This window comes from Gopherus evgoodei, chromosome 4, assembly GCF_007399415.2.
Source record: "Gopherus evgoodei ecotype Sinaloan lineage chromosome 4, rGopEvg1_v1.p, whole genome shotgun sequence".
Lineage (NCBI taxonomy): Eukaryota > Metazoa > Chordata > Testudines > Testudinidae > Gopherus > Gopherus evgoodei.
The window spans coordinates 98,257,968-98,280,738 of NC_044325.1; the positions used below are offsets into that span (position 1 = coordinate 98,257,968).

Genomic DNA, 22,771 nt, shown 5'->3' on the forward strand with positions numbered 1-22,771 from the left:
AATGGAATCCTCATTGCGTAAAAAATTAAAACTAGAAGGACCAATGCACTAGAAAGCAGACAGCAGTCCTACCCTTGCTCCCATATGAACTAGGTTCTTGTAGATCTTTTCCAGCTAACATTTGGTTTTTCCAGCTTGTGTGCTTTATTGCAGTAAATAATTAGCACTATAATAAAATGCTTCAGGCCAGGATTCAGATGTTTTGGTAATGCTGTGGATCAGAAGGACTTGGTTTCTAGTCACTATTATAAAATCTTTTTTTTTTGTGGTCACTAGGAAGTTTTAAAACTTTCCACTTTAGAAAGATGAGACATTACTTCCACTACACATAGGCAGTGATCATTACCCATGTCTTGGAGTAGCCCTCCTCACCTTCTGAATGACAGTTTCCCTAAAAATAGTGGATGAATGTTGAATGCTTTGGCAACATTATTGAAATATGGTCCAAATTTGCAGTGAATAGTCTACTACCAGTTATAACTCTCCGTGGCAAAATTAGGTACTGGTAGAGAGGAACAAGCTCCACAAATAATTTTAATTCTGCACCTCAGATGATAAACCTTTAAAATGTCCAGGCTAATGTGTTATCAAAGGGAGGCCTTCAGCCCTAAAGTTCAGATCAGGAACTGTTGTATCCCAGTGTCTGGTGTTCATATCTAGGGGTTTGGCTTGATCCATTGATAATGGGGCATGTCATGAAATTTGTATCAGGATCAAAACTTTCCAAAAGTGCAAGTGTTTCAGTTTGGGCTCATTTCTAGTTCCCACGTGTCATATATATTCAAGGGCATTTTCTGTACTCCTATCTGTGCATACCCTTATGCTACAGGAGCTCAGACTAGATGCATTGTTTTTCATTGCAACACTGGCTTTAAAGTATATAAAGCTCCTTGAGTAAGTTCCTCCATCCAAATGCTCGGACATACCCCATGGTCTCTGTAGGGAGTCGTGTTCTGTACTCTTGGGACAGAGTAGTCACTGCAATAATTTGTGGGTGTGGTTTTGTGTACAACATTCATATTAATACAATATTATCAGTGTGTTAATTACATGATACTGCCTAGAATTAAATCAAAAGGACAGTCAAGCTAATTTGAAAATGAGTGGACAGAGAAAGTGTTTGTGTTTTAGGGCTAAATTGTTCTATAGATAAGTCATTTGCAGTGATTTACCTAATACAATGCAACAAATCAGTGGTGCAGGCAAGATTAAAACCTAGGACTTCCCTGACCACCAGACCGTTCAGAAAATAATTATCAGCTATAGTATGACCTATCATAGTAGTTTGCTTAGTCATGTCTCATATTCTCGAACACAATGTGGGCCAGATTCTGCTCTGGTTTACGTTCTGGGCAGACACATTGTGGTAATTGACATTGAACTATGCAATAGAGCTGGGCAAATAAATGATTTTTCAGTTTAGTGGCCAAACAGGAAAACAAAATATTTGAGGCCTAACAAAACATTTTGTTCAACCCCAACCAAGTTTGTTTTGGTTTAAGAAGTGGTTTTTACCCTTTGTTTGTTTAGTTGACTCTAGCTAAATTTCAAAAAGATTTGATTCAAAACAAAAAGCCAAAACTTTTTGACTTTTTTGGAAATTTTGTTTTCCATTTTTTTCCAGCAAAAACAATGTGCTGAATTTGACGTGAACTCACTAATAGTTTCAGTTAACCCAAAATTGCATTTTTTTGTGAATAAGCTGTTTGTCAAAAAAAAAAAGCCTTGCTCTAATATGGAGGACTTACATCCTGTGCAATGAAGTACAAGAATCTCAGCGAAGGATTTAGCACCACAGTATGCATATAAAAACAAATAATAAATGATCAACCAACCTCACATAATATTGTACAATGGAATTTATCAGCCCCTTCCTGAAAAGTGTGGTGGTGAAAGGCACCAACCTTTTTGCCTGTGAAATGGGCATATTAGCTACTTACCTACTACTACAATTCCTGTCCATTCTCTCAACAGTGATAATGGGACAAATGAAGTCTGTCCACTATTTTATATCTTGTACCAGCTTCCTGGCTTTTTAAATTTTATACCTTTTTGTTCTGTGTCATTTTTCACCATGTCTATCCAACACCTCTACAGTTTTCCTCTGTTACTAGATCCTTATCGCCAGGAATGGCATCCTTTCCAAGTCCATTCTTGGCATGTCCAAGCCATCATAGTCATCTTTCTTGAATCTTCTGTATTAGCATTATTTCTTGCCCAAGCCATTTTCTTATTGTAACACTGACAAACCCCGGTCATCGGCGGGTGGAATTGAATCTGGGGCCTCTGAAGCTTAGTTCATGAGCCTCTACTGCATGAGCTAAAAGCCATGTGGCTCTTAGCTAAGGCTGTAGAGCAGACTCCTTAATCTCTAAGGGGTCTCAGTGCCACTGGCTGGGACAGAGCACCACACCTAGGTGGTGTGTGAGTTACATTATCACATCATCTTTTATTTTCTGCTGTCTTGAAACAATCAGTATTCTCCTCAGCCAGTTCATGTCTTCAGTTCAAATCTTTTGTTCATTGTATATCCTCATATTCCAGCATTCCAGCCTCTTCAGAGGTGTAGGCATGACAGTTGTCTCATCCCCATTGATTTTTTTTGCTTTTTATCTAAATATCATTAGCCTTCCAGATCTTGCAGAATTTTCCACATACAGTAGCAGCTAGCTAGAGTCTTCATTTTACGTCATTTTCACAATTCCTGTTCTTTGATACTAGTCCTCCAAGGTATGTACCATCGCCCAGGGGAGCTGAGGCATAATTAATGTTTGTAAAGGGCTTTGAAGATGAAGTGCTAAATATTATTATTAAACAACATTACACAGTAGTATGAAATAACAGAAATCTGTATGAAAAGAGCAAATACCTTACTAGCAAAGTGTTCACAAAGACTTATAAATATGTCCAGTATTGATTTAGTCTCAAATGTGCAGTTGATTGATTTTATATTATTTTGAGAACATGATTAATATTTACTTTTCTAACAGTGGATTCAAACAAAGATCCAGCTCTACTGCCATGAACTTATAACAGGGAACAGCAATTTACAAAAGATTTCCATCAAAATGTGTCTAAAGTATCCTTCGTTGTGGATTTCTAATCATCTGTCTTCAATCAGTAGACAGAGTCTACTTCTCGTTGTCTGAGTCTGAAGGGCATGTGAGTGAATGCCTCCATCAGGATCTGAAATGAAAGAAAGCCAAAGACAAGATGACAAGTTTCATATTGTAACTGTGCACAAAATGACCATATATTCATTATTTATACTGTACAGTGCTTCCCTTTAAAACTGTTGAATTTTGCCCCAGATAAATACAGTAGATAAGATGATCTCAATTACCTCAGTATTCACCATAATTCTGATAGGGAAAATTGAGGTGTTTCTGATACGCGGGTAACCTTCATTAGCTTTCCATGGCAACTGGCAGGTTATTTAAGAGTGATCACTCCCATATGACTTACAGATATGTTTTATAAGAAATATTTGATTCAGACCAGATTGTGATACGTTCCCTCACATTGAATTGTACCTTAAAAGACAAGTCAATCTGGAGCGCTACCTAACAAGAGTCGGGTCATATGAATCCACTCCTTAATAAAGCACTTGGATATTTCACCAAACAGTTGGAAAGTTTTCTATTTGGGATCTATAAGAAATCCAATAAACACTTTATACCGTAAAACAACAGCATATGAACAGATCTATGGGCTCAGGACTAAAAACAATCAAAATCAAACACATTACTATTAATTTTCTTGAGGTAAAGAAACTTTGGAGCCCACTTCTTACGTTAGGCCACCCATGTGTGTGATTGGGTTCCCAGATAGGGAAGTGGGCACCCTAACGTGGGCAAGCAAGTTTGAAACTTGAGTTCTGAACTCTATATATTTAAAGAAAAGTAACAGAGAAAGGTGTATTTGGTCTATTGTGATTCTTAATGTACTAGGAGTTCTAGGAGCCATGGTAAAACTTAGGAGAAATATACAAATTAGTTACTACATTTTTTGAGTGATGGGAGCACTAATGGAAAAAGTAAACTCCCACTGAGTGGGGAAGAATTGCAATGACACAGAAAGGCAGGCTGAGGAAGAGCAGCAAAAATTAGAGCAAAAATACCTTATAATCTTCAAATGCCTATAAAACAGAGATTGCTTTGGTATAGGAGTGAGAGACAAATGAACAGTCTGTGTTGGTCTCAAGCATCTAATGAAAGGAAATGCCCCACGGATGTCAGAGTTTTCACTGACTAGAACTGCCAGATTTCAGTGATAGTAACTAGCAAGAAAAAAGTTAATTGTGCAATTAATCGTATTATTAATCGCACTGTTAAACAATAATAGAATACCATTTATTTAAATATTTTTGGATGTTTTCTACATTTTCAAATATATTAATTTGAATTACAACACAGAATACAAAGTGTACAGTGCTCACTTTATATTTATTTTTATTACAAATATTTGCACTCTAAAAAAGAAGAGAAATAGTACATCTCAATTCACCTAATACAAGTACTATAGTGCAATCACTTCATAATGAAAGTTGAACTTACAAACGTAGAATTATGTACAAAAAATAACTGCATTCAAAAATAAAAATGTAAAATTTTAGAACCTACAAGTCCACTCAGTCCTACTTCAGCCAATCACTCAGACAAACAAGTTTGGTTACAATTTGCAGGAAATAATGCTGCCCATGTCTTGCTTACAATGTCACCTGAAAGTGAGAACAGGCATTTGCATGGCACTGTTGTAGCCGGCATTGCAACATATTTATGTGCCAGATGTACCAAAGGTTCATATGTCCCTTTATGCTTCAACCACCATTCCAGAAGACATGCGTCCATGCTGATGACGGGTTCTGCTCGATAACGATCCAAAGCAGGGCAGACCGATGTATGTTCATTTTCATTATCTGCGTCAGATGTCACTAACAGCAGGTTGATTTTCTTTTTTGGTGGTTTGGGTTCTGTAGTTTCCGCATTGGTGTGTTGCTCTTTAAAGACATCTGAAAGCATTCTCCACACCTCCTCCCTCTCAGATTTTGGAAGGCACTTCAGATTCTTAAACCTTGGGTCAAGTGCTGTATCTATCCTTAGAAATCTCACATTGGTACCCTTTGCGTTTTGACAAATCTGCTGTGAAAGTGTTCTTAAAATGAACATGTGCTGGGTCATCATCCGAAACTGCTATAACATGAAATATATGGCAGAATGCAGGTGAAACAGAACAGGAGACATACAATTCTCCCCCAAGGAGTTCAGGCACAAATTTAATTAATGCGTAATTTTTTTAACGAGCATCATCAGCATGGAAGCATGTCCTCTGGAATTGTGGCCAAAGCATGAATGGACATATGAATGTTTAACATATCTGGCACATAAATACCTTGCAATGCCGGCTACAAAAGTGCCATGAGAACACCTGTTCTCACTTTCAGATGACATTGTAAATAAGAAGCAGTCAGCAGTATCTCTGGTAAATTAAACAAACTTGTTCGTCTTAGCAATTGGCTGAACAAGAAGTAGGACTGAGTGGACTTGTAGGCTCTAAAGTTTTACACTGTTTTGTTTTTGAGTGCAGTTATGCTACAAAAAATCTACATTTGTAAGTTACACTTTCACAATAAAGAGATTACACTATAGTACTTGTATGAGATAAATTGAAAAATACTATTTATTTTGTTCATTTTTACAGTGCAAATATTTGTAATAAAAATAATATAAAGTGAGCACTGTACACTTTGTATTCTGTCTTGTAATATAAATCAATATAGTTGAAAATGTAGAAAAACATCCAAAAATATTTAATAAATTTCAATTAGTATCCTATTGTTTAACAGTGCGATTAATTGAGATTATTTTTTTAATTACTTAATTTTTTAGAGTGAATTGCATCAGTTAACTGCGATTGACAGCCTTAACGATAAGTAAAGTAACCTAGCAGTTGCTGTTCATAGGAAAGATGACAAAATGAGTTAATATTCTAGTGTTTTACATGTGAATGGAGATTTTGGCTGAGATTTGGTTTTAGTTTCCAGTTGAATAGGAATTTGATAGTTATTGGTCTACAGCACAAAGCACCACATGATTAACAATCTCTTTTGGAGAGAATCTTTGGCAAGGATTGGACAAGTAGGGGTGCTTGCACATCATCATTGACGTACATTAGCAGAAACTTGCACAATGCCTGGCTGCATTATTCTCTGGGTCTAGCCAGTGCTGTTAATCTCTCGCTTACATGAGCAAGGAAATCTAACTAATGATTGTGTTTTTAAGTTGCACTTCTAGGCACTTTTTAAATTGAAGCCACAGTGCATTGCTGATTAAAAATAACCTGACAGTCAAAAATGAATATTACTTCATGGTACTTCCTACTATGTTGCTTGAAGATTTTAGTTTGTTATGGTATATGAGAACATATTGACAAGGCTTTTTTTGTTACATGACAGTGAAGTAAGGACACCTGCCACAACTCTTCATTCTTCTTCGAGTGATTGCTCACATCCATTCCAGTTAGGTGTGCGCGCCGCGCGTGCACGTTCGTCGGAAACTTTTTACCCTAGCAACTCCAGTGGGCCGGCAGGTCGCCCCCTGGAGTGGCGCCGCCATGGCGCCCAATATATATCCCTGCCGACCCGCCCGCTCCTCAGTTCCTTCTTACCGCCGTGTCGGTCGTTGGAACTGTGGAGCGCGGCATAGCTGTCCTCCACGTCCCTAGCTCTCCTAGTTATCTATCGTTATCTATCGTTAACTCTAGTTCCATTATAGTTGTTAATTAGTTTGTTAAGTTGATAGTTAAGTTAATTAGTTGTAAAGTACTTTTTCGCCGGGGGCTTAGCCCTTCCCGGCACCCGGCACCGGGCTCATGCCTGGTTCGCCGGGCTTCAAGCAGTGTGCGGCCTGCAAGAAGCCCATGCCTACCAGCGATCCCCACGAAGCGTGCCTGAAGTGCCTCGGGGAATCGCACAGATCCGACAAGTGCCGCATCTGTAAGGCCTTTAAGCCGAGGACAAAGAAGGAGAGGGATCAAAGGCTCCGAACTCTCCTAATGGAGGCGGCACTTGACCCGACGGCTTCGCAGGCCGTGGTATAGGCACCGCGACTCCAGGAGCAGGTCCCGACGCTACTCGCCGCACCGGTCGACCTCCCGGCACCGAGCTGGTGGCAGGTCCCGGTCCCGGTCTCGCTCGACCTCCCGGCACCGAGCTGGTGGCAGGTCCCGGTCGACCTCCCGGCACCGAGCTGGTAGCAGGTCCCGGCACCGAAGCAGCGCCCGGCACCAATCAGGATCACGGCACCGTGACAGATCCCGGTCCCGGTCCCGATCCCGGCACCGATATGACTCCCGGCACCGGTCCCCGGCACCGAGACGATCCTCCGTGCCGGCCCGCGCAGACCCGTACCATCCAGGGTCGGCCCCACCGTGGCCCTCGAGACAGCCGTCCGTATCCTCCCAGACGGACAGCGGCTATGCGCTGGGCACCGACCGGCAGGCGGCGCTGTTTGGTGATCCGCCGCTGCAGGACCAAGGCCCACAACAGTGGGGATTCTGGACACCCTGGGCGTACCATCAGGCCCAGGGCCCCCAGCAGCTCCCTGCTAGGCCGGCGACTGCGGAGCGTAGGGCCCCGGAAGCCTCATTGTCTCGCCCCCCTCCCTCCCCGGAAGGGGAGGAAGGGTCCAAGCAGCAGGACTCCGCTGTGGCTCCGGAGGCAGAGGCGAGGGCTGAGGAAGACCCTCAGTTAGACACTCTCGTGCCGGGGGTCTCATCATCCTCCTCCACGGATGAGGCGGTGGCGGGTACCTCCTCCAACAGTCCCCCCCCGCTGGATCTCAGGGCGCACCAAGACCTCCTCAGGCGATTGGCTCAAAATCTGAGTCTGCAGGCGGAGGAGGTCTCGGAGATAGAGGATCCAATTGTAACCATCCTCTCTTCTGATGCTCCCACCAGGGTCGCCCTGCCCTTTATACGAACCATCCAGGCCAACGCCAACACCATCTGGCAGTCTCCGGCCTCCATCCCTCCGACAGCAAAAGGCGTCGAGAGGAAGTACATGGCCCCTTCTAGGGGATACGAATATCTCCATGTACACCCGACTCCGTGTTCACTGGTGGTTCAATCAGTGAACGATAGGGAGCGTCATGGCCAGGAGGCTCCAGCCCCCAAATCAAGAGAGGCCAGGCGGATGGACCTCCTTGGCCGTAAGGTGTATTCGGCTGGGGCGCTGCAGCTCAGGGTCTCCAACCAGCAGGCCCTGCTGAGCAGATATGCCTTTGATTCCTGGGTGGCAGTGGACAAATTTAAGGAGCTGCTGCCACAGGATGCTCGCCAAGAGTTTACGGCCATCTTGGACGAAGGCAAGAAGGTCGCACGCACGGCCTTGCAAGCCTCCTTGGACGCTGCGGACTCGGCTGCCCGTACCCTTGCGTTAGGAGTTACGATGCGTCGCATCTCCTGGCTGCAGGTTTCCGGCCTTCCGCCGGAGCTCCAGCATACTATACAGGACCTTCCTTTCGAAGGCCAGGGCCTGTTTTCTGACAAAACAGACCCCAGACTCAAGAGTCTGAAAGATAACCGAGTCGTTATGCGGTCCCTCGGGATGCACACTCCCGTGACGCAGCGTAGACCCTTCCGGCCACAACAACAACAACAACAACAACAACGCAGGCCGTTTTCCCAGTTCCGCCAGCGGCAGGACCTTTACAGGCGCCGCGGCAGGAACGGGAGGCGCAGGCAGTCGGGGAACCAAGGGGGGCAGAACCAAGGCTCCTCAAAACCCCCGCCTGGTCCTAAGCCTTCATTTTGAAGGTGCGCTCGAGGGCGCAGTAACAGTTTCCCGTATGGATCCTTCCCCCCCGTTTTCCAACCGCCTTTCGTTTTTCCTCCCGGCGTGGTCCCAAATAACATCGGACCGCTGGGTTTTAAGCGTGGTGCAGATGGGATACCGCCTGCAGTTTGTTTCGTTTCCTCCTTCCCGCCCTCCTTCCTCGTCCCTCTTCAGGGACCCCTCTCACGAGCAATTCCTTCGGCAGGAGGTGCAGACGCTCCTCAGCAAAGGAGCTATAGAGGCGGTTCCGGAAAACGAGAAAGGCAAGGGGTTTTATTCCCGCTACTTTCTGATCCCCAAGGCCAAGGGGGGCCTCAGGCCTATCCTCGACCTGCGAGAGCTCAACAAATACCTCGTGAAGTTGAAGTTCCGCATGGTATCCCTGGGGACCATTATTCCATCCCTGGATCCGGGAGACTGGTACGCCGCCCTCGACATGCAGGACGCGTATTTCCACATTGCCATTTGGCCGCGCCACAGACGCTTTCTCCGCTTCGTTGTGGGGGCTCTTCATTATCAATTTGCAGTCCTCCCGTTCGGCCTGTCCACGGCCCCGAGGGTGTTTTCAAAATGCATGGCAGTTGTCGTGGCGCATCTTCGGCGCAACCGTGTCCACGTGTTCCCTTATCTGGACGATTGGTTGATTCGGGGCACGTCGGAACAGCAGGTGAACAGCCATGTCCGCGTGATCACCGGCATGTTTGCGAGTCTGGGCCTCTTGATAAACACAGACAAGTCCACCCTGAGGCCCACTCAGAAGGTGGAATTTATCGGGGCCGTCCTGGACGCCACTGTGGGCAGGGCCTCGCTGCCTCTGCAGCGGTTCCAGACCATGGCGGCGATCGTTCAACGCTTGCGGTCAGCCCCGTTGACGTCAGTGAGGACATGTCTAACCCTGTTAGGCCACATGGCGGCGTGCACCTTTGTGACCGACTACGCTCGGCTCCGCATGAGGCCTCTCCAGCTGTGGCTTATCAGTCATTACAGGCCGGCAAGGCAACCGTTAGACATGTTAATCACAATCCCCCAGAAGGTCTTAGATTCCCTCGGCTGGTGGTTGGACCAGTCCGTATTGTGTGCGGGTCTTCCCTTTCACCCGTCTCAGCCCTCGGTATCCCTGACAACGGATGCCTCAGATCTAGGCTGGGGGGCCCACCTAGGGACCCTGCGGACGCAGGGCCTGTGGTCCCAGGAGGAGGTGGGGCTACACATCAACATGAGGGAGTTGAGAGCGGTCCGCCTTGCTTGCCAAACGTTTTGTCATCAGCTTCAGGGTCGTTGTGTAGCCGTGTTCACGGACAACACGACGACCATGTATTATATCAACAAGCAGGGCGGCACCAGGTCCTCCTCCCTGTGCCTCGAGGCGATACGACTCTGGGACTTTTGCGTAGCCCACTCCATTCACCTCAGGGCTTCCTTCCTTCCCGGAGTACGGAACACGCTGGCGGATCGATTGAGCAGATCCTTCCTGTCACACGAGTGGTCCCTTCGCCCGGACGTCGCTCTCTCCATTTTCCGGAGGTGGGGTTATCCCCGGGTGGACCTCTTTGCGTCCAAGGGGAACAGGAAGTGCCAAGCGTTCTGCTCCTTTCAGGGCAGGGAGCCGGGGTCGATAGCGGATGCCTTCCTCATCCAGTGGTCGACCCACCTGTACTATGCGTTTCCTCCGTTCCCTCTGGTTCACAAGGTCCTCCTGAAGGTGCGCAGAGACAGGGCTCGTGTGATCATGGTGGCCCCGGCATGGCCCAGACAGCACTGGTACACCATGCTGCTGGACTTGGCCGTAGCCGACCCAGTTCCCCTGCCCCTTCATCCGGACCTGATTACCCAGGACCACGGGTCTCTCTGTCACCCAGACCTGCAGTCGCTGCACCTAGCGGCGTGGCTCCTGCGTGGCTAACTGGTTCCGAGCTGCGCTGCTCCACGCCTGTGAGAGAGGTGCTCTTGAGCAGCAGGAAACCGTCCACAAGAGCCACATATTCGGCGAAATGGAAACGCTTCTCCTGTTGGTGCGTAGAGAGAAATCTCCGCCCTATGGAGGTTTCGGTAACCGAAATCTTAGACTATGTTTGGTCCCTCAAGGAGCAAGGTCTGGCCTTATCGTCGTTGCGAGTCCATCTAGCAGCTATCTCCACCTTTCACCCGGGTGCAGACGGTCGCTCCGTTTTTTCTCACCCGATGGTGTCGAGATTCCTTAAAGGGCTGGAACGGTTATTCCCTAACGTCCGTCCCCCTGCTCCAACCTGGGATCTTAACCTGGTGTTGTCCCGGCTCATGGGGCCCCCCTTTGAGCCGTTAGCTACTTGCTCCCTGCTTTACCTCTCTTGGAAGGCTGCCTTTCTAGTAGCTATCACCTCAGCTAGACGGGTGTCGGAACTCCGAGCCCTTGTGGTAGAGCCCCCATATACGGTCTTCCACAAAGACAAGGTGCAGCTTAGACCACACCCTGCCTTTCTACCCAAGGTGGTCTCAGCCTTCCACGTCAACCAAGAGATTTTCCTCCCGGTTTTTTTTCCCAAAACCTCACTCCTCAGGCAGGGAGCAGCAGCTCCACTCGCTGGATGTCCGTAGAGCTCTCGCGTTCTACATAGAGAGGACCAAACCCTTCCGCAAATCCCCCCAGCTTTTCGTGGCGGTAGCGGACCGTATGAAAGGGCTTCCTATCTCCTCCCAGAGGTTATCCTCGTGGGTTACGTCCTGTATCAGGACCTGTTATGACTTGGCCCATGTCCCTACGGGCCGTGTGACTGCGCATTCTACCAGGGCGCAGGCGTCGTCGCTGGCTTTCCTTGCCCGTGTGCCCATCCAGGAAATCTGTCGGGCAGCGACCTGGTCATCGGTCCACACCTTTGCTTCCCACTACGCCCTGGTACAGCAGTCGAGAGAGGATGCGGCCTTCGGAACTGCAGTGCTCCATGCCGCGACTTCTCACTCCGACCCCACCGCCTAGGTATGGCTTGGGAGTCACCTAACTGGAATGGATGTGAGCAATCACTCGAAGAAGAAAAGACGGTTACTCACCTTTGTAACTGTTGTTCTTCGAGATGTGTTGCTCACATCCATTCCACACCCGCCCTCCTTCCCCACTGTCGGAGTAGCCGGCAAGAAGGAACTGAGGAGCGGGCGGGCCGGCAGGGATATATATTGGGCGCCATGGCGGCGCCACTCCAGGGGGCGACCTGCCGGCCCACTGGAGTTGCTAGGGTAAAAAGTTTCCGACGAACGTGCACGCGCGGCGCGCACACCTAACTGGAATGGATGTGAGCAACACATCTCGAAGAACAACAGTTACAAAGGTGAGTAACCGTCTTTTCCAAGCCACTGAGTTACAATAAACCGTAAACATCCTTGAATGAAGTAAGAGCCATTTCATTATATAATACACAAAGGCTGCCTCAGTGCTGAAAAGGCTACAATGTATGAGAGTTGTATCGTGCCTTCACCCTGTCACATCTCTCTGTTTATCTCTAGATTTCAGATATATGTTGTGTCTGAGCTGACTAATTTTTCTCCATTTAAAGCACAAATTTCGTTGCTCAAATAGCAAACTTTAGTTAAGCGGGTAACTTTATCTTCCTGTTTCTTATTTGCAGGAGAGCTGCTCCCTCTGCTGAATTTTCCGTGGACAGGACTCGTCACCTGATGTCTTTCCTTACCATGCTAGGCCCCAGTCCTGACTGGAATGTAGGCTTGTCAGCTGAAGATCTTTGTACTAAGGATTGTGGCTGGGTTCAGAAAGTCATTCAGGATCTGATACCATGGGATGCTGGTACTGACAGTGGGGTCACCTATGAGGTATTTGTAATACTTGTAATGGCTTTAAAACATAAGCTCTACCTTAATTAACGTAGCTTTTAAGAATGAAGGCTAATAAACCACAACTATGTGAAAACCTCTTAGTATTTGACAAATGATTCCTTTCATAGGAAAATGAAAGGCAATTGGAACAGACATTGGTAGCAATTGCTGTCTTTTATGGTGCCTGATTTCCCAAATCTGAGCTCTTAGATACTTCTTGTGACATTGTTGTGCACTGATGACCCTGCTCTCCGAAGAAAAATGAACTTAGGTTACTAAAAATTAGGGATAGATAAGTACTCAATTTCCCAACAAGTGTGTACACTAAACCATGTGCCATCAAAAATCCCAGGGTGCTAGTTTAACTCAATTAAATCGAGACACTGAAAAACATAGGGTGACCAAAGCAATTACCTGGCTGGAGGAAGCCCACCAAACAATCAGCGGGACTAATTGAGATGATTAAGGCACTAAAGGAGCACTCAAGGAACACAAGGTCATTGTGGAGAACCTAAATGAATTATTTGCATCGATCTTCAATGCAGAGGACACCAGGAAGATCCACACATCTGAACCAAAAGATTTTGGAGCAAATTGATAAATTAAGCAGCAATAAGATGCTATTCACCCAAGAGTTCTGAAGGAACTCAAATGTGAAACTGCAGAACTGTTAACTGTGTTATGTCACTTACTTACTGCTTAAATCAGCCTCTGTACCAGATGACTGGAGGATAGCTAATGTAACGTCTAAATTTAAAAAAGGCTCCAGAGGCGATCCTGGCAATTACAGATTGGTAAACCTAACTTCAGTACCAGGCAAATTGGTTGAAACTATAGTAAAGAACACTATTATCAGACACATAGATGAACACGCTATGTTGGGGACTGATCTGGAAAAGTGGGGTAAACATTGAAGTGGCAAAGTTCACAGATGATACAAAATTATGCAATAGACTTAAATCTAAAGCAGGCTGAAGAGTTACAAAGGGCTCTCACAAAACTGGGTGACTGGGCAATAAAATGGCAGATGAAACTCAGTGTTGATAAATTCAAAGTAATGCATGCTGGAAAACAATTCCAACTATACATACAAAATGATGGGTTCTGAATTAGCTGCTATCACTCAAACAAGAGATCTTGGAGTCATCATTGATAGATCTCTGAAAACATCTGTTCCATGTGAAGTGGCAAGCAAGAAGCTAACACAATATTAGGAGCCATTAGGAAAGGGATAGATAAGAAGACAGAAAATATCACAATACCACTGTATAAATCCATAGTACGCCGACACCTGGAATACTGCATGCAGTTCTGTTTACCCTATCTAAAAAAAAAATGAGAATTGGAAAAAGTACAGAGAAGGGCAACAAAAATGATTATGGGTAATATTCCATATGAGGAGAGATTAAAAAGATTGGGACTGTTCAGTTTAGAAAAAAGACTGAGGGAGGATATGATAGATGACTATAAAATCATGAATGGTCTGGAGAAAGTGACTAAGGAAGTGTTATTTACCCCTTCACATAATAAAAGAAGTAGGGGTCATGCAATGAAATTAATAGGCAGCAAGTATAAACAAACATAAGGAAGTACTTCTTCATATAATGCATAGCCAGTCTGTGGAACTGGTTGCCAGGGTATTTTGTGAAGGCCAAAAGTATAACTTGGTTCAAAAAAGGATTATATCAGTTCATGGAGAATGGTCTCGTCAATGGCTAATAGCCAAGATGGTCAGGGATGCAACCCCATGCTGCGGGTATTCTTAAACCTTTCCCTGCCAGAAGCTGGGACTGGACAACAGAGGATGGATCACTTGATAATTGTCCTGTTCTGTTCATTCCCTCTGAAGCATGTGGCACTGGCCACTGTTGAAAGACAGGATACTGGGCTAGATGGACCATTGGTCTGAACCAGTATGGCTGTTTTTATTTTCCTAACTGTTAAAAATCCATACCAGCAAGGAAATAATTACTAAATATCAAGCTGTGGATATATAAGAGAAAGGTCTGCAGAATCTGTGTGATCCTTGAGATGGGGTATGGAACTAACATATAGACTAAGACAACAAAAGCTGAGCAAAAGCCAACCACATCTCCTAGAAAGTTTTATGCTCCAGTAGCAAAGACAGGTAGCTATGAAAACAGATAAAAATCTTGGGAAAAGGGGAAATAAAGAAAACAACAGCATGGGGGAAGGCACATGGTCAAAATAAAGAACCATCCCAAAGGTTTGCAAAGCAATTATGATTGGGGACAAGAACTTATGCACCTCAGTGAGTGGACGAGATAAGATTCCTGAGAAATATGTGAATAGAATAGCAGAGGCCCAAAAGAATTAACGTTTTGGCTGACTCAAATATCCTGTTGTGGAGTGATCACACTACGGCTACCTAAATGATCATGAGTGAATGCACAGAAAGAAAATGTAGTTGAGATTTTTGGTTGATTCCTATGTTTGTTCCTCCACAGGCCTGCCTTTCCACTTATCACCAGAATTATTTTTCAGCTGCAGTTCTTCTGTTCTTACACTGTTCCCTATATGGTTATGTTTGCAATATAGTAAATCTGTCTTGAAAAACAAACAAGCAAAAATAATGTATTCATCAAGTGGAAGATTTCTGTCTTCTGTGGTAAAGCAAAACAATCAGGAGATTACTTTCACTCATCAGTTGCTGAAATAAAATATGCCTCTCCTGCCACCTCGCTGCTAACTATACTCATCCTCCAACAGTAAAATATGACACCATTCATGAAATACACTAACTCCAAAACCCTGGGCTTCTGGTATAAAAAGACATCATTACAAAAAATAGACTGATAATTTATTAAAGCTAGTACTATTTAATATAAATAATTAAAACAAATTGTAATTAAAGCAGTGCATACAGGTGAAGACCTAAAGATCTTGTTCTTTTCACCTTGCCTTGTATTAGTTACATCTCTCACTATATGTTTGTATGGTTCCTAACACAATGGGTCCCTAATCTCAGTTAGGACTTTACCATAAGACAAGTAACTAACAAAGCTCATATTTAATACTGTAAATTCCCCAAAAGTGGTTAGGTTGCTGAATGTTCCCTAAGAATTCACAGTTAAAATAATGCCTTGGTTTACTCTCCAGCTCCAAACAGAATTGTGTTTGCTAATAAAAATGATTTTGGATTTGTGACATTTTTTATATATAGTGCATATTTTTAACAAGCTTTTTCTGTTTTTGTCAGAAAATAAAGTTGATGTAAAAGACAGTTGTCAGTACTAAATTTTCCGCCACTTCTCTAGCTATTGTTCTAGTTCTCTATCCATTTCAGTGACAAGAGTTTGTATGGCAATATGCAGACATACAAAGTTTTTATTGCTGACCTCTTGACTGATCTCGGATGTAAAATAAAACAAACTTCCAAGAAGGAAAAAAAAAAAGCATTCACCATTCCATGTTTTTTATGTCTCGAGGCAGATTGCAGGACAAATATGCAACACAATTATGTGCAAAGCAAACCATTTGGTTTGTTCTGAGATTAGACACCACCACTGTTCTGAAATAGTTATGACCTTGAAGAGCATTCTCAGCAGGGTCAGGTAAACTTCAAAGTGTGTCAGACACTAGCTAGAGATCAACAGAAGACACCAATGGTGGTTTGATTTGTATATTAACTATGAGTTTGCGTTCAGTGTATATATATGACCACAATTAATGAGAATGTGCATGCAGAGAATCAGAATAGGTTTTAATGAGGCATGCCTGTTGGTGCACCGAACACTTTTGCCCAGACCCCCCCACATTTATATAGCATGCTTTCCAAAAGAGAAACTTTTTGCCTAGTTTTTAGTCTCATAACTTTTTTGAGTGAGGTTTTAGGCTCACGAAGCCTCTCCCCCCTCTCCTGGTATATGACATAATAAAAACAAAGACATTTGTTAGGAAGACAAAGATAAAGTACCTAGAATGCAATGTAGCTATCGTTTACACCAGCTGAGGATCTGTCTCCTAACATGCTGTTCAAATGTAACTTAAGCTCAAAAAGCTTTTGCTCTCCTCAACTGTTGTTGGCTACAATGTATTGTAATGTAAAACAGGACATCAGTAATTACAGTTATGCATTTAAAATGTCAGAGGCAACGAAGTAGGGTGGATTTGCTTTCAAAACCTATATTCTCACCCTACCTGGTCTCTCTCAACTGCAACTTAAAAATTTAGGGGATGGGGAAATGCTTATGTTCTAAATTTATTGGCTTCATAAGAATGTTTCTCTCCCCACAATGGCTCCAAATAGTCAGAGTAGGATTTTGTTCTTAACCTTCAAGAGAAGAAATAGCATCCTGAATAGCATAACACACCATTTGTCTTGAACTCCTCTTAACTGCAGTAATTTAAATATGTCTCTAAGATAAACAATTAAACAATGTGTTGTCTAGCTTGGGCCCTAGGTGTTTGTCCAGCTTTCTATACAAAGAGGAAACAACAAATAATTAAATTTTAAAAAAATCCTCTCCTACAATGTGCCCTTTTTTCCCCCAGTGATTTCCAGGCAAATTCTGGTTCTCAGTCTGGCCACTACTATTTTAAAGAAATAATTACTAAGGGTCATTTATGGATCACAAAACTTAAAAACAAGTCAAAGCTTTGAAATATGCTGAAGAAATGATATTGTTGTTTGTTTCTTACTTGTAATTTTAAACATGCTGTGACAAATTCATCTCTGGTGTAAAGCCACTGACATGAGGGAGGTTTCACTGTGGATGACTTTGGTATCGTCTCTCTCCATCTGCAGATGCATTCTCTCCTCTTTTCTCTCTCTTTGTGACACGTAAAGGGAAGTTCCATATGGAAAAGTGACTACAAATAAAAACATTATGGTCTCATTTGAGAGCTGCTCCCTACATATATTCAGAGCAATAACTTGCCTTACATCAAAGACAAAAATAAGCGTTTACTGCTTTTTCTCCTGTTACTGCAGCAGAGCCAACACAGCTCTGTAGGGTAACCTGGATGCTACTGTACCTTACATACCATGAACAGAATTATTAAGTTCCAGTTCCACAGATTTACAGAAATACTGCATAATGGATGTTCGTTGCTATGGGAGAATGCATTCTGTTGAAAGGGGCGTTTTCCTATTGAACATTTCAGAAGCAGCTCTAATTTCTGTATATGAATTACATTGTGTTGACTTCAATTATTCAAAATACATGTGTTTTTATTCCTTTTTAATCTGTATTTGTATCTGTTTCTTTCTGATTGCAGTCACCCAACAAGCCTACAATTCCTCAAGAGAAGATAAGACCACTAACGAGCCTTGATCACCCTCAGAGTCCCTTTTATGATCCAGAAGGAGGATCTATAGCAGTGGTGGCCAGGGTTGTCATTGAGAGAATTGCACGAAAGGTAGCAATATAAAATTCTAAAAGACAGCAGTAAAAATGAAATAATAAAATTTAAATACATTTTATGGATTTTTTAAATTGTTGAAGCCCTTTTAATCTACTGTTCCTCCTGCTGATAGAAATGTCCAGTGCTGCATATTATAGTACTTCTTTTTCACAGAAGCATGGAGATTAGAGATGAAAAACCTAATGCGGTTAGTCATATAATCTACTCACTTGCCAATGCAGAATGGAACCTTACAGTATGTTCTCCAGTTCTTTGCCCAGCCAACTTTTAAATGATTCAAGTGATGGACTTTCCAATACTTCCCTCGGGGGCTTATTCCATGGCCTTGTGGATCCCTCTGTTAAGAAATGCTTCCTGATACTCAAGCTACTTTTCCTTTGGTTTAGTTTCATCCTATTTGTCTCTTTTATTCCACAGGGGATCCTCCTAAACAAGTCTCCGCTCTTTCTGCTTTTTTAGACCACAAGTATTTGCAGATGGTTATATATTCCTGTCTTCATTGTAATTTACAACCACATCAGCACTGATTCAAACCTACAGGTCCTTAAGTATGGTTTGGGCATAGACCCTTTTTATTTTCCCACAAAAGCATATCTGCCTACCTTTAATCACTGATGTTGCTTCAAATTCCTCCCCATTTATTAAGCTCATTGTACACTGCATTCTATATGTAATCCCACCACCAGTGTACTCAGAGGTGCCATTAATATCCTCCTTTGTGATGTAAGGCCTCTGCATATGCAGTCCCAAACCACATTGTTTCTGCCACAGTATGAAACTGCAGACATTTTAGTTTGCTCTCTACTCTCACACCTAGGTTTCTCTGTGCGTTTTTTCTAGCCAGGTTTCCCATTCTCTTTTTATATCAGTGTTTCAGGTGGTTTTCCTTAGATTTATACATACGCTTTTGGAAATCCCAACCTATGTAACATGTTGCTATTTCTAGCCTATATTTTAAATTCTCTAGAGGTGAAATTTCCCACTATGAAACAGGCCATCACAATGTGTATGCAGCATTTAAGCCCTACTGGAATTGAGTGAGTTATAGGATTTGTGCTGGCCCCCTGCATACAAGTGTGAATAACTGCAAATCTGTAGCTTTGCAACCAGGGTACTAGAGCACAAACCCTGCTTGTGTTACTGTGTAGCTTCTAGCAACTAGTTTTACATCCTGCCAGCACCTATCGGTTTATTCTCATTACCTTCCTAATTTAAATCTTTACCACTCTTTCTCTGCAGGGAGAACAATGCAATATCATCCCTGATAATGTAGATGACATTGTAGCAGATCTTGTTCCAGAAGAGAAAGAAGAAGGTACTTTTTAATTACATTCTGCTATATGAGTTTTTTGTTTCATCCTTCAGTGCTGCTTCTGTATCTGTCCTGTCTATGTTATTATTAGTACACTATTAAATATACAAAAACAGCTCACTCCACATCATTTCTTACTTGAATGCCTAAAGAACTGATGACAATATTGGGGTTTTCAAAAGCACTTAAGTGACTTAAAAGCACAAGTCCCACTGAAAGTCACAGTGATGCAGTTTTCCATTCTTTATGTTGCACCTCTTTGGTCTGGCAGCCTGCATAGAACCACCGTGGTGCCCACAGAAGTTTGGCAACAGTTGTCCCATCATTAGAAATGTATACTACAGGTGACTATCTGGGACGAAATAAAACAAACTTCTTAATATACTAACACAGGGAAGAATTCTGAGCTGCATCACACAAAGGTGCCAGCTGAGTGAAACTTAAAACAGTGAAATGCTTCATTAGCAAGCAAGGCACCAATCATGTTAAACATCTCACACAATCACCAACCAAGTAAAGAGGCATAAATAGAGGCTAACCCATTGCTGACACGTTCTGTTTTTTATTGATTTTAGATGACACCCCTGAGACTTGCATTTACTCAAACTGGTCCCCATGGTCAGCCTGCAGCTCCTCCACTTGTGATAAGGGCAAGAGGATGAGGCAGAGAATGCTTAAAGCCCAGCTGGACCTCAGTGTGCCTTGTCCCGATACCCAGGATTTTCAGCCATGTATGGGCCCAGGCTGTAGTGATGAAGGTAACAAAACAAGAAAGAGTGGAGGGGATAAAATGCGGGGGAGGGGAGAGGGCATTTTAACTTGGAGGCCCAACCTTCTATTATAGCTGCATGGGCCCATCTCTGGATGTAACCAGATCAGCCACACCATCACCGGTTCATTCACCTGCACGTCCACCAATGTAATATACACCATCATATGCCAGCTATGCCCCTCTGCTATGTACATCGGCCAAACTGGACAGTCGCTATGGAAAAGGATAAATGGACACAGATCAGATATTAGGAATGGCAATATACAAAAACCTGTAGGAGAACACTTCAACCTCCCTGGCCACACTATAGCAGACCTTAAGGTGGCCATCCTGCAGCAAAAAAACTTCAGGACCAGACTTCAAAGAGAAACTGCTGAGCTTCAGTTCATCTGCAAATTTGACACCATCAGCTCAGGATTAAACAAAGACTATGAATGGCTTGCCAACTACAAAACCAGTTTCTCCTCCCTTGGTTTTCACACCTCAACTGCTAGAACAGGGCCTCATCCTCCCTGATTGAACTAACCTCGTTATCTCTAGCTTGCTTGCATATATATACCTGCCCCTGGAAATTTCCACTACATGCATCTGACAAAGTGGGTATTCACCCACGAAAGCTCATGCTCCAAAACGTCTGTTAGTCTATAAGGTGCCACAGGATTTTTTGCTGCTTTTACAGATCCAGACTAACACGGCCACCCCGCTGATCTCTGGGTGTAAGTGATGATGGTTGAAGAAAAGTGCATGCATAAGTCTTTGTGTGTTCAAAACTGCGAACACCTATGTGGAAAATTATGGAGTCCCCTTAGAAAATGTGGTCCTCTGTGTTCACTATTGCAATTCACTAGGCTGTTTGAGTGTGTGTTTGAAGGTTAAGGAAGAGTAACAAGAAGGAAGGAGTGAAATGAGGAATGAAGGGAAAGGCAGAATGAGACAGGAGACAAAAACAAGATAAAGTGGATAAACAGAAGTATGGAAGTCTAAAAAGAGTGTGTGTGTGGGGGTGGGGTAGATACCTCTTGGTAGATGAGATTTATCGGGCAAAGGCATGGCAATCTCAGTGTAGATAATTGAAATTCTCCTCTGTATTTTAGATGGTTCCACCTGCATGATGTCTGAATGGATTACATGGTCCCCCTGTACTGTTTCCTGTGGAATGGGAATGCGATCTAGAGAGAGATATGTGAAACAATTTCCTGACGACGGCTCGATGTGCAAAGTACCTACTGAAGAAACTGAGAAATGTATTGTAAATGAGGAGTGTTGTAAGTATTTCATTTAGCCTTGCAAAACCCAATCAGTAACAAAAGCACTAAACAAACCATTTCTTAGATAGTGATTTTTTTTCTCTTTACATTATAAATAGCTCCTAGTAGTTGCCTTGTGACAGAATGGGCAGAATGGAATGAATGCAGCGCTAGCTGTGGAATAGGAATGAAAAAGCGACATAGAATGATTAAGATGACTCCAGCTGACGGATCCATGTGCAATACGGAAACTACCGAGGTGGAGAAATGCATGATGCCAGAATGCCGTAAGTGTCTACGAGCCACCTGCCATGGACAGAAGTATGACAATCTTATGACACTTTGTTTGAGCACATCAAAGAATGTGTCTAACAGAAAACATTCCCAACTTTTCCCTGAATCAGATTCCCTGCCTCAAGAGAACATGTATTGGTACCACTTCCACCCAAAGGATGACATATAAGTTCCAGAAAAATTATTCACTGCTATGGCCATATTACTTTTTCAAAGCAATACTTTCAGAATATCACAGTATCATTGCCAGATGCTATACGCATGTATATTAGCAAAATACCTTTGGGCACCCGTAACTATTCCATAGTGGAATACCCACTGCCTTAAGTGATTACTGTTGCTGTAAAGCAGGGATGGGCAAACTATGGCCTGGGGGGCCACATCCGGCCCTTCAGATGTTTTAATTCGGCCCTCGAGCTCCCACCGGGCAGCAGGGTCCAGGGCTTGCCCCACTCTGGCAGTCCAGCCAGGGAGCGGGGTTCGGGGCTTGTCCCACTCTGTGTGGCTCCCAGAAGCAGCAGCATGTCCCCTTGTAGGGGCAGCCAGAGGGCTCTGCACGCTGCCCCTGCCCCAAGCGCTGTCCCCACAGCTCCCATTGGCTGGGAACTGCGGCCAATGCGAGCTGCAGGGGCAGCACCTGCGGACAGGGCAGTGTGCGGAGTCACTTGGCCGCATCTCCGCATAGGATCCGGAGGGGGGGACATGCCACTGTGTCTGGGAGCTGCTTGAGGTAAGCACTGCCCAGAGCCTGAACCCCTAACCCCTCATCCCCAGCCTCACCCTAGAGCCTGCACCCCCAGCCGGAGCCCTGCCCCCTCTCCCCAACCCCCAATTTTGTGAGCATTCATGGCCCGCCATAAAATTTCCATACCCAGATGTGGCCCTCAAGACAAAAAGTTTGCCCTCCCCTGCTGTAAAGGAATCAAAAAGTCTAGAATGAAATACTTTTCCCAGCCCGTGATGAATTCTTTGATTTGGACTCAGACTGCTATAAATTTCACAAGATCAGGCTTTCTCACAGGACGTTCTTAGTTTCAAATGGGCCCACAAGTACTTTCTTGAAGTATTTTGATTCTTATGCATTGAGTCTCTGCAGAAACAAAGTGGAAAAAAGTTTGCAGAGA

General features: G+C 44.0%; 1 protein-coding gene across 1 annotated transcript in view; it reads left to right on the top strand.

Moving 5' to 3' along the window:
* SPON1 (spondin 1) overlaps positions 1-22,771 on the top strand; it is a 331,008-nt gene that overhangs the window by 303,231 nt on the left and 5,006 nt on the right. The window contains exons 8-13 of the mRNA XM_030560301.1: positions 12,430-12,631; positions 17,876-18,016; positions 19,262-19,337; positions 19,910-20,092; positions 21,201-21,371; positions 21,473-21,640. Coding sequence (XP_030416161.1) covers positions 12,430-12,631; positions 17,876-18,016; positions 19,262-19,337; positions 19,910-20,092; positions 21,201-21,371; positions 21,473-21,640 — 941 coding nt within the window. The remainder of the gene's footprint in view (positions 1-12,429; positions 12,632-17,875; positions 18,017-19,261; positions 19,338-19,909; positions 20,093-21,200; positions 21,372-21,472; positions 21,641-22,771) is intronic.